At 38.7% G+C, this 16,472-nt stretch overlaps 1 protein-coding gene across 8 annotated transcripts in view; it reads right to left on the bottom strand.

Moving 5' to 3' along the window:
* Positions 1-16,472, bottom strand: part of Pdp1 (PAR bZIP family member Pdp1) — a 157,464-nt gene that overhangs the window by 96,525 nt on the left and 44,467 nt on the right. For 4 of the 8 annotated variants that reach the window (XM_089732150.1, XM_089732133.1, XM_089732152.1 and 1 more), the window contains exon 2: positions 15,672-15,707. The exons of the other annotated variants lie outside the window; for them this stretch is intronic. In XM_089732150.1, coding sequence (XP_089588276.1) covers positions 15,672-15,707 — 36 coding nt within the window. The remainder of the gene's footprint in view (positions 1-15,671; positions 15,708-16,472) is intronic. 8 annotated transcript variants of the gene reach the window in all.

Below are 16,472 nucleotides of genomic sequence, written 5' to 3'. Positions count from 1 at the left end.
CCGCGCCACCAAATGACTACACTGCACTCTTCGCTGGAAGGGACGGAGTAGGACATGACCACAACCGGAGCACACCACTGACCTGTCCTTGAATTAGAATACGATAGAGGTACGCGGGAGCGTCGTGATGTTCCAACAACCCCACAGTCATCAACCAGGGTAGGACCATACAATGCGGAGGCCATTGGACGGACGGACGATCTCTGCGATGGTAGAGTGGCCCTTCGGACGCCATTTCCCTTCGCCGGAAGATCAGGGCCCATCCTGACCAGGTGATGAGAACTACTACGATTCGCACCAATGTCTTTTCCACTGGAAAAGTCCAGCGACACAATGGACTTTGTCAAAAATATGTGCTTAAATGTAGTACAAACCGGTCGAAATGTGATGGTAGATTTGCCTCGTCTGGTAAGCCATCTACTGCAACTGATAACTTCAGCAAAAGTCTGAAAACCGAAAATCCTCATTCAAGTTCGAAAGAGATAGCCGTCGAACGTTCTGTGTCTCACTAGTCGATTTGTACATTTTAAAGAATCACCTGGATGTGAAACTCGTTGCCGCTCGGCTAGTACCAAAAGACCTGAATTTTCTCCAAAAACTCAATTGCATGAAGCGCATTGTTACTGGTGACGAGATTTGGGGGTGATGAGGTGAGTTTACGGAATTGTCATACATACTAGTCAAGAAGCTTCGGAATGACACCTTCTAACTAAACTGAAACTGAAAAAACCCCGCCAAAGGCAATCAAAAGCCAAAGTCGTGTCGCCTGTTCTCTTCTATCGCGGTGTTGTGCACTCGGAATTCTTGCTAGAAGGTCAAATGATAAATATGACGAATATATTTGGGCCATATTTCTGGATAGAAAAGTCTTGGATTTTTCATCACGATAAGGCGCCTTCATACAAGACAATCTAATTGACGATGAAAAACTAACAATTTGTGTATTATTGATTTTTATTACTGTAGGTAGGTACTTTCTTCAGAGAGTGTTATATCTATTACTAAACAAAGCAATCATTAATAAGTTATGGCTCAAAGATAAACAAATTTATCCTAAAAAAATAAATATACTGTTGAGTACTATCTTTCGAATATAGACTTACCTACGAAATTGCCGATATGTATACAGAAAGTTAGTAAGTTTTTGTTAAGCATGTTTTGTCTCTACCTACAGAATACGCACCCACGGTGTCGATTAACCTTTGCAGTGTAGTGGTAATGCTTTAACATCATTCTAAAAAAGCTTATTATTTTTAAACATCGGTATTTAATTTAAATTCTCAAAAAGGCAAAAATTCTAAAATATGAAAGTTCTTTGAATCGCGAGCTATTCCCTCCCGTAGGCGACGCTCACGCCACGCGCACATTTTATTAGCGCCGCTCTTCAAAACATCAACACATTGACGTTTCTACACAATTTAAAGGATTAAGGATTAGAATAAATTGTACATAATATATTATTTCAGGGCTGAAACAAATCATTATTCTTATTACTATCCGACATTTTTTTTCAAATATATGATCATTCATATAGGTATTTATCTAGTTAGTGGTTGAATAGGAATTAGACGATTATGATTTTGTTTCATTATACGTTCTCTGCTCTCGTGAGAGAGTTAATGTAGTTTCCTTTGGCTTAAACACCGCAGTCTCAGTGAAAGTACTATATCATTAGTGAAGCAGTCCCACAACTAACGATCCAACAGTATCATCATTTTTTTTTATTGCCCTTGTAGACAGACGAGCATACGGCCCACCTGATGGTGAGTGGTTACCGTCGCCCATGGACTTCAGCAATGCCAGGGGCAGAGCCAAGCCGCTGCCTACAAATGTAAAATAGGATCTATTGTAATGTAATCTAATCATCTATTTTGTAATGACAGTTTGTGTTGTGAACAGCTTTGAAAAGGCTGTCATTATTTTGTTGTATGTTGCAAAAACTAAGATTTCAGTTTTCTTAAATTTATCTCTTCTATACACACTGTGTATGTATGAACTGTGAGCAGACGTGCGCTTTTTTTTTTCTTTATTTATTGCCTTTCCTTTGTCAGTGCATTTTAGTACATTAATATCGCTAACCACAATACAAATAAATATTGCTACTCAAATTAGTATTTTTTTTATTCCTACGTAAACTGATAGCCTTGAGACGCTACATCAGCGTAGCCTAACAAGTAGATGAGCTCACGGGGCAAACTCAGCTCAAAACTGACGACGTTGCTAGAGCAGTACTTCGCAGAATCTACCATCGGATCGGAAACGCGACCCACTGAGGAGATCCGGCGAAAAACTCAGTGGGCTGTGTCTGAGGGTTAATTTACTCGCCAAGCCCTTCGTCGCAAGCGACGGGTTCGACGAGAACGATGACCGGTGCTTGAGGTACCTAAAGGCACCGTTAGTGGATCGGGAGAATCCGAGATGACGTGTTTTGGGTGACGTTGACTATTTGACTTGACCCTAAGCTGCTTGAAATCTAATCTTTGAAGGGTATGAATATGATAAAAATCATCAGTTTTGCTTATAGGCCAATTCGAACCTTTCCACTTAAACTTGAACAAAGAGGAACTAAATACAAACAAAACCGAAAGAAATATGTATTTGTGACGACAAAAGGAAACTAGATTAACTGGTGAACGAGACACAGTTCACCTTGAATAGATCGAATCGTCGCCGCGGCGTGGCTGCCAACGGACTGGCGGAACTTACAAAAAATATTTAATTTGAAAACTCGAGATTGTATTGCAGATCTGACGTCGTCGGAAAGAAATTGAAACGTCCGAGTCCTAGAATATCTACAAACTTCAAACGATGTGTGTAATTGAAGTGAACAAATTCGAAAGGCACTCTAGGTGTACCTACTAACTATATATGCAAGACCGTACTTTAACTAATTATTTTTATCGCATATATTTATCATAATTATTATTATTGTTATTATCTATTATCTTAGAAGTCGTCGTGGCCTAAAAGATAAGACGTCCGGAGCATTCGTGTTGAAGCGATGCACCGGTGTTCGAATCCCACCAACCACCACCCCGCCTATTTCCGCCGTGAAGCAGTAATGCGTTTCGGTTCGAAGGGTGGGGCAGCCGTTGTAACTATACTGAGACCTTACAACTTATATCTCAAGGTGGGTAGCGCATTTACGTTGTAGATGTCTATGGGCTCCAGTAACCACTTAACACCAGGTGGGCTGTGAGCTCGTCCAACCATCTAAGCAATAAATAAAAAAATATCATAATTTAGCTGCAATGAGTTTTTTTTAAACTTTTATTGATTGTATGCAAGAATTGGCTCATGGCCTTTCTAGTATTAAGTGAATATTATTATTGAATGGGTATGTTGTTTGGGTATACAGGTTGTTAAGAAGTTACGTATTTCATTACGGACTTTCTCCGTTCTATCTAGAATACACAGCCCTACGTTTTTCACCAAAGAAGTGACAAGAGAGGGAAACCTAAAAAATATACATATATAGAAATATAAACTAGCTATTAAATATATTATTTTCCCTACCTATTCGCTAGTAGCCTAAAAGGCTATTCCAGGTACGCCGGGACGGCTACGTGAGCTCAACTTGAGAAAAATTGCTAACACTAGCCCTAGCAAGAGCAGTGTTTCGCAGAATCTACCATCGGATCGGAATCGCGACCCACTGAGGAGATCCGGCGAAAAACTCAGTGGGTTCTATCTATGAGTTCGTTTGCTCGTCAAACTCTTCGTCGTAATCGATGAGTTCGACGAGCACGTTGACCGGTATTAAAGATATACCATTAGTGAAGTGTCAATAAAGGGTACCGAAGGCACGGCCGGCAAAAGTGTAATTATGTTAGAAGCACTTAGTTTTTTACTGGTGGTAGGACCTCTTGAGAGTCTGCGCGGGTAAGTACCACCACTCTGCCTATTTCTGCCATGAAGCAGTAATGCGTTTCGGCTTGAAGGGCTGGGCAGCCGTTGTAATTATACTTGAGACCTTAGAACTTATATCTCAAGGTGGGTGGCGCATTTACGTTGTAGATGTCTATCGGCTCCAGTAACCAGTTAATACCAGGTGGGCTGTGAGCTCGTCCACTCATCTAATTAATAAAAATAAAATAAAAAAAAAGCACACGGAATAGAGGTGATATTTATTGTGAAGTAAGCCTATGCCGCTCCACGCGAGATAAACTAATATAGTTCTGGACAGGTGACGAGGAAGTCAAAGGTGTCAGAACGGACAGGTTATTGAAAGTGAATGTTATATCGGTGCTGGTGGACTCAGTGGAGCTCTGGACGGCTGTTCGGAGCGACTGTTGTTTCAGGTGGTTTACGAAGAACTGGGATTGGATTTGGTTGAAACGGTCTAGATGACGCACGGCACTGCTGACCTGACATATTATTATGTATATTTGGGAGCCTAACGTGGCGACTTAATCGAATGCTTTAAAAATCTATGAATCAGCTTTACCATTTATTTAGAGACTTTGGTTATTTTAAAACCTGGTTTATTTGGCAACCATTAATTACACAACCTAAATTAACTTACTTTCTTGGTCTTCTAAGTTTTTAATATCTACTCTATCTAATATTATTTATTCTAAGTTAGAAACTGGTTTTTTCCTTCGACAACTAGTTTACATGAAGCAAGGCGTGTTTTATCGAATAGACATTAATACCGGGAAAAGGTTTAGATAAATCTCTTGAGGTTCCGGGTATCGAACCCCCAAATTTTTAAAGGATTTCATGTTTTTTTCATTGGTAAACAGAATACACGATTACTTATAATTCAATATAACTCAAAGCTTATCATACTCATAGATATTTTTACCTACCTTACACTTTTCGTTACATGGTCAAAGTGCTGCTTACCTGAAAACAAAAAGGGATATTTCAGACATTTATACATAACAAATTAACTAATTAAAATGGATAGTGCAATATTAGAGTAATTAATGTACATGAAATTCAAAGTGGATATTTTAGTAAAGTATGTGAGTATGCTTATTGTACACCGAAATAAACACAAATGCAAAACATTCAACACAAAAGTACGAGGGGCGGTCTTATCGCTAAGAGCGACCTCTTCCAGGTAGACAAGAATTCTTTCAGGAAAGTGGAGTGTGAATATAAGAAAACAGGAAAAGTAATGAAACGCAATAATTTTTTTGTACGTTCCATTATTGAAAATTACTTATTTTATTTTATTGCAATTTAATATTATATGAATCTAGTTTATTGTAGCATGCACTAATAAAATCTATTTTCCGTGGCCCGATCGGACTAAAAGCTCGTGTTCGGCCTTGACACAGAAGTTTCTATTGCATTAGAAATCCTACCCTCTTAGCGCGAGAGCGAATGCTTGCTTTGTCATCTATATTGTTTTTTTTTACCGGTGTGTGAAACTGCGAGCTCACGGGGCTTAGTCTCAGAGACATTGCTAAGATCTGCCCCAGCAAGATCAGTGGTTCGCTGAGTTTACCATTGGATCGAAATCGCGACACACTGAGAAGAACCGGCGAGAAACTTTATGGGTTGAGTCCATGGGTTCGGTTGTACGTCCAACGCTTCGTCACATTCGCCGAGTTGGACGAGAACGGTTACAATAAAAAGATCATCGTGTCGCGCCGCTTTCTTGCAGAAGCTTTTCGGCATAGTTTTCAGGTACTTACTAATCGGTTCTAATTCTAGGTTGTCGTAAAGATCTACACTCCTCACGTACCACGATGCACGAGGCTGTCCGGCACGTTGGCAAACTAGTTACTTTTTAATATGTTATAAATATAAAATAACTATCTATAAAAGGGAAACGTAAAAATTGAAATGTTAGGTAACGGTGAATATTCTCGATTTTCGACCGATAGTAGCTACGAGTAGTTATTAGCCGCCACAACATATCACATGAATATTTGAGACGACATTCGCGGTGCATTAGATGAGCGCCGCGGCGCCGCCAGACTCTACGTTGTATTCAAATGACACACTTTCTTGATTCATTATTAAGATATTAGGAAATTATGTCTACTTTTTATTAGCTTTTTGTAGCGAAATTATCTAGCACTCGATGTGCCCCAACGGCGTTAAAATATGTTTAATTAAAATGAAAGTACTTGAAATAGGAGCCCAGGTCGTGTACTCGGTTATGAAAAAATAATTCCAGTTATAGCGACGAAACATATTACAGCTTTGAATATGAAGGATCGGCTTTGAAACAAACAAAAACATTCTTCTCGCAGTGCTCCGAACAAATAAATTAACAAACGAGCAGGTAACAAAAAATCGTCTATGCGGGCTGGCACCTAAACTTATATATAGCCTTGTAACCTTGTTGTACCTACATTACACATACATATAACTGCTTGAATGAAAAAAAAATCTTTTAAATTACAAGTCTAAATTTGATCATAAGTTTCTGCATCTCCCAGATATAGGTAGAATACGGGACGTGCGGTATGACATGAATTTGGCACGTACGAACGAGTATATAATATTCCGTGAGCGCGCAATGTAAAGCGACAGCAGTTCACGGAGACCTGTGCGGTCACATGAGAACGTTGACCGCGCGCACTACGCACCCTAATGTTTATTGAAAACGAACAACGCTTACAATTCAAAATGGCGAATTTTTTGCACATTCTATGTAATAATGGCCGCGAGTTTGCGTCACATCCAAATCGTCAGATTTCAGAATGAGGGTTTTTTTAGGCTCACTAAACCTTAAAAAATTTGAGGCGCTCGATATTTTTTTCATTTTCAACCCTTACGTACGATCAATCCCGTCATGCAAACGATCAGATTAACATACGCATGTACATTATTAAAACTACGCAGGACATAGATGACGCGCTTGAGTATGTCTAGTTAGTAGGGTAAGCAACAGCTTTTTTTTTACATTTTTGAATATCTATAGCCATTCCCCCCCCATACATTAAATAAGATTTTTTCTTTTTATCAATTAAGCTTTGCAACCCAATAAGTTGCTATGACGATCGAGTAAATCCCCATTCAGCGTCGTGGGCTCCCCTACTTATATTGTGTTGCGTGGAGTGCAAGGGACATTATTCTGTGTATCTGGTTTTATTATTATCTCGAATTTTAGTTACATCACATCAGATCATAAGTGCCTGCTGTCTTCGTATCAGGATGTCTCCAGCACCGTGCATAGTGCAAGCTACTCAAAATTATCAAAAGTTGAATTAATTTTTGTTTCACTAATTATAAAATGAACACAACGTAGAAGACAGCCGCGGGTTAGAAAAAGCATTTTTAATTTTTTTGGCTCTATTTAAATTTTGTAAATAGCATTATGTATCTCTCACAATAATTACAAGTTACTTTGTAGACAGACTGATTGTGGTACATCTGTGCCTGGTCAGTCGTTCGGCAGTTAAAAATAAATCTCAAAATAATAAGCATGAGGTGGGATCTCCTCCACTCAAAATAAATCTACGTCAGATAAGGTTTAGTGTAGGATAAGTGTATAATGCAATTAGATTCGATAACAATTCAAAACGTTCAATCATAAAGTTGAAATCATTGCCACGATATTTTCTCTAGTATCGAGAAACATTGACATGTTACAAGTTTGTCAGTCAAATAAAATCCAAATACGATTTTTTATTTATCATGGATGTTTACACGTAATTCTCTTCATGAAGGACAGTCGATGACGGCTACTGTTAAATTGCTTACTTCAATATATTCGTCCCATTTGTACACCATTTGGTACTTCACAGCGGCTTCCATCGCTTTATCGAAACACGAACTAAGACCTACTAATCACGTATAATACATTTTAATTCATCACCTCAATAAACGTCGTTACGACCAAGCCCGCAAAGTCGCTTTTAGTTTGACAGTATTTGAGACATATCACTTAACCGTATGCAGTACTGGTAGACAAAAAATCGAGCTACAGTTTAAAACAAGGAAGCGAGGACAGTCCCACGTAATGATTGATGTGGTTTTTGGCACGAGATGACATCCATCTTCAACGGTTCGTGCTCGAGTATGTGCTTTGGCTAATATTAGCTTGGTTTGTTACGAAAAGGGATGTTGAGCTCTGTCAGAGGCTAACTAACACCCAGCTCTCGTCTTAAAGCGAATCTAGTACAAGTACAAGGCGCATTTCTCACAATGGCCGATAATTCACTGCCCAGTGGTCCTGTCATTCCTCAACGGATGGTGGTGCTGGAAGACACATACTATGTTGTGTTAGAGGATTAGAAGCTTCAGGGGTTTGATTTTTCCGTTCAAAGTCTCCGTTCAAATATCCAATTTAAATAACGATAAATATTGAAATATTAAACGAAATTCTTGTCTGTTCGTTACCAGAACATTGAACAGTTCTACGTCTCATTCCCGAACCAGTCTTGACGTTACGACTAAATAATTTGTAATTTACGTGCTTTTTCTGCGTTTTATTATTTCAACGAGTTCCTCGTTTTTCGCCGTTCTCTCATTACTGAGGATCGCAACCACGCGTATGTTTGTAAGTCTTGTCCTGAAGATCAGCTGGTGGATGCTGCCTCCAACTGTCCACTTTATAGTGTCCGACCGTCTTGTCGGTGCCCTGACGGTGGCTCCTTACCCCTCCACCTGACTAAGAATGAGAAGCTTTTCCCAACCACGGCGTGGAGACCGCATGATATATCCGAAAAAGCTAATCGATCTTGTGTGTTCGATTCGCAACGAATTGTACAAAATTATAGAAATTGTACTTGCTAAAACTGTTTATACATTTAAATGAAATACTATAAGAAAACTTTTGTAAGAATTAAATATTGTCAGTTCACTAACAAAGTGATTTCGCCATCCTAAGCCTAGCGCAGCTCGCTCCCTGCCAAGAATGTGCGTGTGTCCTTCACACTCCGTCCACCGGACGACTTACCGCCGGTCCTATACTCGCACATATCTACATATGTAGTGGCACTTTGATGTACTCTTTCAATCACTCAGCTTGTTAGTAACAAACAAACTTCACTAGATCTATATTTAATTATCAAATAATTAATTAACACTCATCATTGAATTCATTCTTGTTAATGGTTAGTTACAAGGATCGTGTGAGTTCATACATATGTGTTTGTGCTTACTTGTGGTTGCATTTTCCTGGCAAGGTAACATGGACGGTACGTTTTAATTGTTATTGAGTCTTGTTAACTTTGTGCGAAGGCACCGCGTAAATAAAGTTGAAATGACTTCACACAGAGAAGAGAACTCTCTTGAAGTCTCGGGCTCAGGGGGTTGATTTGCGACATTCAATCGCCACATGGAGAAAATTACTCAAAACTAGACATTTTAAATTCTCGATATCATTTCTTCACTGTGGAAGCTATGCTTGAACACGTTTAAGGTTTAATTTAATTACCTAGAATAAATATCTACTAAAGGATTCCACGGATGAGAAAGTCAAGTCTACTGAATTTTTTTAAATGTATTCTAAAGCAGGCCAACCCGTGGTCCACTTGATGGTTATTTTTCACCGTCGTTTGTGGATATCAGCAACGACAGAGGCTCCATGAAGCCACTGGCATTTAAAGTTTCTTATCAGGCCTCGAGACGGCAAACGAAGTAGGGGTCGTCAAATCAGGAGATGGGAAGATGACTTGAAGCAGACAGCGGGACCATTCTGGCTGAGAGTAGCAAGGGATAGGACCCATTGGAAGGAATTGGAGGAGGCCTATGCCAAAAGGCACACCGAACTTAGGGACCTCTTGTAACCCTATGTTTAGGAGTGAAAAGGCTATTATTATTATTATTATTATTATTATATCAGGCCTCATTTGAAATGAATCAGGCCATAGCCCTCGTGAAACATTGTGGAGGAAGAGTTCATACCAGTCGGATGGTACGGGGCGTAGCGATTCCACGTAGTAGGGTAGAAGTAGTAGTAAGGAGTATAGAACAAAAGACACGACCTCAGCTAACTCCATATGGAACATACGCTACAGAGTCCAGAAAGCTAAAGTCCCGTAGAGGGCCCAGAATTCAAAAGTTATTTGGCTTCTACCGGCAAGAATTATTGCTTAATGGGAACTAATGCGTGGGTTCAACGTGCCCAAGTACTAGTAAGGGTCTGCAATCATTGGCAATTAATATTGCACATCCAGAGCAACAGGAGCCAAAACATTTCTATCATTCACAAGTCAATATTTTAAGCAAGAGGAGACACTTCCGGAGTTTTATTTTCTTATAAAAATTACGAAAAAAGTTTATGCGCAGTATTAACTGGTAGAGATAATGAGAAATGAACCATGTCCTTAAAATCGTTAAGTCGGAATTTCAAATGATTGTTAGTCGGATCCGGTAGAACCGGCCTGAAACCGGTTTAGCTACAGAATACTTATTAAATACCAATTCTAATTATTTTAAATTGTAAAATCTTTTGAATTATTCTACATCGGGAAGATCGAGAAAACTATTTTATAATTAGAACAAGACTTGAATCTGTATTTAGAATTTCAATAACAAAACAAAAGCTGGCACGTTTTTAATGTATTCGCAACTAATCGAGCCGCGTGCCCAATAATGATTCGATTTTATTTGAACGCTCAAAACGAAATATGCCAGTGACTTTTTGTTGAAACGTAACCCGTAAACGTAAACGTAACGTAAGCCTTTTACAGTCAGCGTGTGGTGGCGTGTGGTGGCGTGTGGTGGCGGGTGGTGGCGTGTGGTGGCGGGTGGTGGCGTGGTGGTGATGGGTGATAGCGCTCGCACCCCGGGGGCGGCCGCAAGAGATACGGTCACCGACGCAACACAAAGATTACTCCGATCCCATGAATTACTTACAATTTACTGCTACAACTACCCACTGACCATATTGACGAAATAAAAAAGTTCACCCTCCAAACTACTCTTACTTCTCTAAAATATAATAGTCAAATATGTGAGGCAGTACGTGACCACCTTCTATCATCTCTCTTATTCACAGACCTAAAGCAGATGCGACGAGTTTTCGTTAGGACTTTGTTGTACAGCAAAGCGTGGCTCAGTCACGATTTATTCTATTCAAGACTGATGCCCCTCCTCCATGTACTCGTCGGTCGGCCCCTCACCCGCGACATCGCACAGCCGTATCTGGAGACGTTTCGACCTACTTAAAACAGTATTTATATGTAAATAAACTCTCTCGATTTTTTGCCTAGAATTTGTGGTTATTCATCCCACTCGTAGGGTATTATCGTTCATAGCTAAGAATACGGAACTCATTAAAGTTTAGATAATCGCGTTAAAATAATTAGCGTTTAAATTAAACTCTCTAAAACAACAACAGCAAGAACAGTTAACAACACATGAAAAAAAGATTATTAAAATACTGATTTAAAATAGCGGTAAATGTAAAACATGAAAGCGAACATGAAATAAATGAGAAAATCACTAATATTTTAGCTTGACGACAACGCGGCGGAAACTTACTCATTGACAGCACTAAAATATATATCGCTGTCAGAAATAGCATGACAAAGAGCAGCTCTGAGTAGGTAGTGAGTAGTCAACTCGTGCCAAGCAGCAGGGTTGATAGTACAGGCAGAACCGGTCAGCTAACACTAGCTAACGTTTTATCTATCGAACAAAGAACTATATATTATGTTCACTGGAACATTCAACTAAATAGAAGCATTTCAGAATTTTGAAAATCAAACAAATGAAAATAAACTTTCAAATAATAAAGAAAATAAAATAAGAAATACGTGCCGTCTATACTTTAGTTATTTGCCATAATAAAATGGTTGTGCTCATTGAGTAAGGATAATGACTGCACGCACCGGATTGTTTTCTAATTAATTTATATACAACATTCCTTCAGTGCGTACGTGACCACATCGCTTTGGAGCGGCTACACTGAAAACTCATTTCCTGGCTAATATGTGTTCTGGGAGTGTGGGACATTAGCAATGTAGGTAACAAACAATTTAACTATAACGTGATTGGAAAGTTTGTAAATTTTGTAAATAGAACGTAAAAGAACGTAAATGACCAAATCTTTGCTAATATTGTAGATAAATTAAAATTATTTTAAGGACGCAGCCCTGGGGTTGCGTCGCTCGTGTGATAGACACGCGGCGGCAGTCGTGGCCCACTGGCCTATCGTGACCGCGATTGCATGGGTAGGCAATGGAATAGGCATGAATCCTCCTCGATTGACTGGCCGACTATAAATTTTGCTATTGCCCACCGACAATAACCCGATCTCGAACCCATGTTTGCCATATTAAACTCTATTCAGGACGAATAATCATTATTGTGCGAAGATTGCCTTCGACATTTTCATACCTACTCAAAAATTAAATAGCTTTAACGAATTAAATTAATTAGCAGATTTATTTAATGCTTCTAATAGCTGAAAACACAGAAACACCCTGAAGAATACCAAGAAAATACAAAAACCTAAATGTAACCGTGTAAATTAGATTCTTAAAGATATTTTATTGAAATAGTCACGTGCGAATTCGTTTAGTGGCAGGAATGAATGATGACAGTCAGTCAGCATCTTAAGAATATTGAACGGAAGGTTCCCTCAGTAGCGGATACTCTTAAAGCAAATGTGTGTTAGTTAATCCGCAGACAACAGTTCCCAATCGCACAGTTGCCATCACCATCACTCCAAGTATGTACCAAACCGGAGAGATAAGTTAGTCGATAAATGAGGCTCAAACACAATCGATACATATCATTTATGAAACAGTATTACAATTGGTTCAAGGTTCTATCTAAAGAGGATGGAACAAGGTTCTGAATGTAACCTACAGAAGTAGTTTCTAGTTGTTATAAAGAGAAGAGTCGAGAACACGTAGTACAATGTTCGAAATAAGTTCAATTTCCGTTGCGATGCTGACCTTCGACTTAGATGCGAAAACTTAAATTGAGTTTGTAAAGCAGGTGCAAAGCGCCCATTGAATGCTGACAAGAAGTTAGGCACGTTGTGACATTAATTGATTGTTTATATATCTGTTTTGGATTATAGAACCAGCTTGGCAACAGTGTTTAAGGTGCAGTCTAATCACTGGCTATGAAAGGGGCCCTCAGCGAATCCTACCAAACCGACACTTTCCACAAAATATTTTAAACTGAAAGCTGAACTCATCTTGTATTCACGGAAAAAAGTAAAACATTTTATTATGCTTTTAATAATGTGCTTGGCCTCCAGCTTGACTCGCGACCTCGCATGTTTAGCCGGAGTAAATACGGGTATAATATAAAACCTTGCACTCCGTTATTACAGTCAAGTAGTTTATTACGTGGGGCTCAGAAGGATAGTAGTCATCAAACATCTCTATATGTATTACCATCTTAGGTCTTGGTCACTACGAAAACTGCAGTTTTCAAATCGCCGGACAGAGTGAAGCATATAAAAATACAAAATGAATTAGTAAACATGTTTTTAATCAGTTCTTCATGAACAACTCGCGAAAATGTTACATAATGTTTTCAAAATGATCAAAATAAATATCTCAATGAAGCGTAAGACGAGAAGTCATTTCCAAAGTACTACAATGTATAATAGCTCTATTTTATTCATAAAGAAAAAGTGAAAAGATCACGCGGTAATTTTCCCATACGCACCTTGCGAACTAAATAAAAGCTCTGAACGGTATGCTGGAAGACATAAAGAAGGGTGAAAGCAGGAAAGAAGGTTTGATACAAGAGTTGATCAAGTCTTTTAATTCTGGACCAAAGTTTCAATTGTGAAGATCACGACAGAGAAGAACTTTTCAAGATAAGAAAATCAATAACTCTATAATTAGATTTAACCAATAGAATAACGGTTGCTGTCACCATTGCTCTCACCCCCATTGGTCAATACACAATTAGAGATAAACTAAATACTCTGAAGGGTATGGGAATATTACACAAGAATTTGAAAAACCAGAAATTGAAGAGTTAGAAAAATTGTGAAATATTTCTTCAACCATGCTGATTTTTCTTTCAATGATATTGTGCTCTTTTTAAAATGTTTCTTCAGTTATTCTTGAGCTGATATATGATTTATAATTTGCCTGCATTCAACCGTATTGCGAGTGTGACGTTTATCGTTGCTCGTTGAACACTCGTGCTCAAACGACGATTGATATGAATTGTGTTAATCACTTTTTCCAATTTAATAGTTATACGGAAGCGAACTAAAGTCTGAAAGTTATCTAAGAAAAGCATACGAAAGCGAAAGGTAGTTGAATGTGAGAATTTCACTCTTTCTCTCTGCGGCGTTAATGTTCTCCAGCTGTGTTCTGCCGAGCCGTGAGTAGGGCAGTGATCGCGCTAATTGCCTAACAATTACATGTCCGTAATAACGGGGAAAAGCGGCACATGCAACTAAAATTGTGTATTTGTGTGGAGCGTAGCTAGCTACTGGCCTTGAATAACTTTAAACTAATAATAGCCACAAATCAAACAAAGACGTTGCGTTACCTTGTTACAATTCTGTTCGTGATCACAAAAACAAGCAGCGCTCAGTTTCTTATTCCTGGAAAGGTTGACAATAATTCCAGTTCGAGACATCGTAATGGTTCCTCATCAATATTCCGGATGCGCGCCTCATAATCGCGATTATTGAACTAAGTGAAGCTCGGACCGGCCGCCACGGCCGCGACCCACACTCCGATACAGTTGTGTAGTTTTCATTACAGGAAAACGAATAAAATGTCACACTTTTATCCTCCTGGTATTTTAAAATCTACATTTTATTGTTGCAATGGATGTACCACTAGAGATATAAATGAAGGAGGGTTGACGTCAGGCAAGAGACCGCTCGTAAACCTGGTGCCAAATCCCTATGCAGCATGATAAGAGGACATGCTGCGCCAATCTGCAATATTGTGGGATGAGGGCAAGAAGAAGAAGTTTCAGTAATAAGAACGTTGACACTATGAAATTATATTTGCGGCCCACGTGGCCAGTGTCTCAAAGGCACCACAAAACTGTTCACGATCAACGCCAATGTACCTGGTTCTAAACTTCACTAAGAGCAGCGGAATTGTTTCTAGCTCGACTATCAATTTTATATTCGTGACTTACATGGATGCAGTTCGGTTCACCAAATTTTTGAAAATCTCTCACGTCGCAGGGTAAGTTGGCCAAAGACGAGGCATGCGCTGTGACAATTCGGTACAGTAGGTACCTACTCAGTTCTACGCGACAAAAACCGATCGATTTGGGAACTCGGCCCATTGTAGATTTTAAAATACGTTGTAGCAGTAACCGACTAATGATTATATTAGAACTTACGTTAGAACTTACGCTACGAGTGAACGTAATATAAAACATAAAAATAACTTCACAGTATATTAATTGTACATACTGTTGATTACCGTCGATTACTTAAAATGCCGTAGTATTTATTGTAATAGTATTATTATTATGTCGAGATTGATCGAGCTTCGGACCGACCCAAATCTGTTTTTGTGATTTCCGCTGTTGAAACTGGTGCTGTTTGACTTTATTTCATGTGTTTTAAATAGTATCTGAACGCGCCTTTGCAAACAGAATAGTACATTAAGATCAGATGAATCTTTTGCCGATTCAAAATTTACTATTTTTGCTATTTTTATTTAATTTGGTAGTTTAACATGTACAGGACTATTATAGCTTCAGCGAATTTTATAGAAATTCACGTCCGGTAAGTATTTTAAGTGACAAATTTATACTAGCAAGCTCACGGTTGTTGATGTGTAAGCAATGCGTGTGGTACTTACCATATGATGGGCCGTACGCTCCTCTGCCTTCGTAAGCTAATAACAAAAAAATTATGAAATAAGTCAATTGTTTATATTAGTTTATAGTACTACAACTACAATACTAGGTACTTAGTTGATAAAGCATACAATTAGAAACTAAATCTAAACGCGTTCACATACGTCTATTAGTCTGTAACTATGTATTACCAATGCTGATATTAACTAGTTCTAAAATAACTATAAGCCTGATCATGTCAGTGGTGATGTTGATGCTGATTTGCGCGATCGCATACGCGATGCCGCTAATTGAGTTAGAGCGCTGGTTAACGGCATCTGTACGCCTATCGTGTGGCTCACAGACGCACTCCGACTTTAGCCGCGACAACAGCAATTACTTATAGAGTTACTTTCCTTCTCACGCGTCTTCACTTTCAACGTAAGTTGTATAATTGGTATAGTTGCTCAGACCACTTGCACCTCCGACAAGTCTGCTGTGCCGAACTAGCAGCGAAAATGAACTGGACGTTAAATCGAGGTGCTCCTCGACACTTAAATTGTAAATAGTTCATATGAAGGGTTATTCCAAATTTTCGGTTTTAAGATATCTTTGAATTCTGTTGACTAGAGAGGACTTTATGAAGTTGATGTTAGTACTTGGTCTAAACACCAAACTTCATAAAAAAAAAATTTAATTTGAATAAATTCAAATGTAATAATGTTTGGATTTTGGTGGATGTTTAGATTGTTCCTGCATGTTAAGCAACCTATTTTTATTTCATTATTATTATATTTTTTACTATAAGAGATATTTTGACGTTT

Source organism: Bombyx mandarina, chromosome 01 (genome assembly GCF_030267445.1).
Source record: "Bombyx mandarina strain Sakado chromosome 01, ASM3026744v2".
NCBI lineage: Eukaryota > Metazoa > Arthropoda > Insecta > Lepidoptera > Bombycidae > Bombyx > Bombyx mandarina.
Note: the sequence above shows the minus strand (reverse complement) of the source record. Positions and strands in the feature narration are given on the sequence as shown.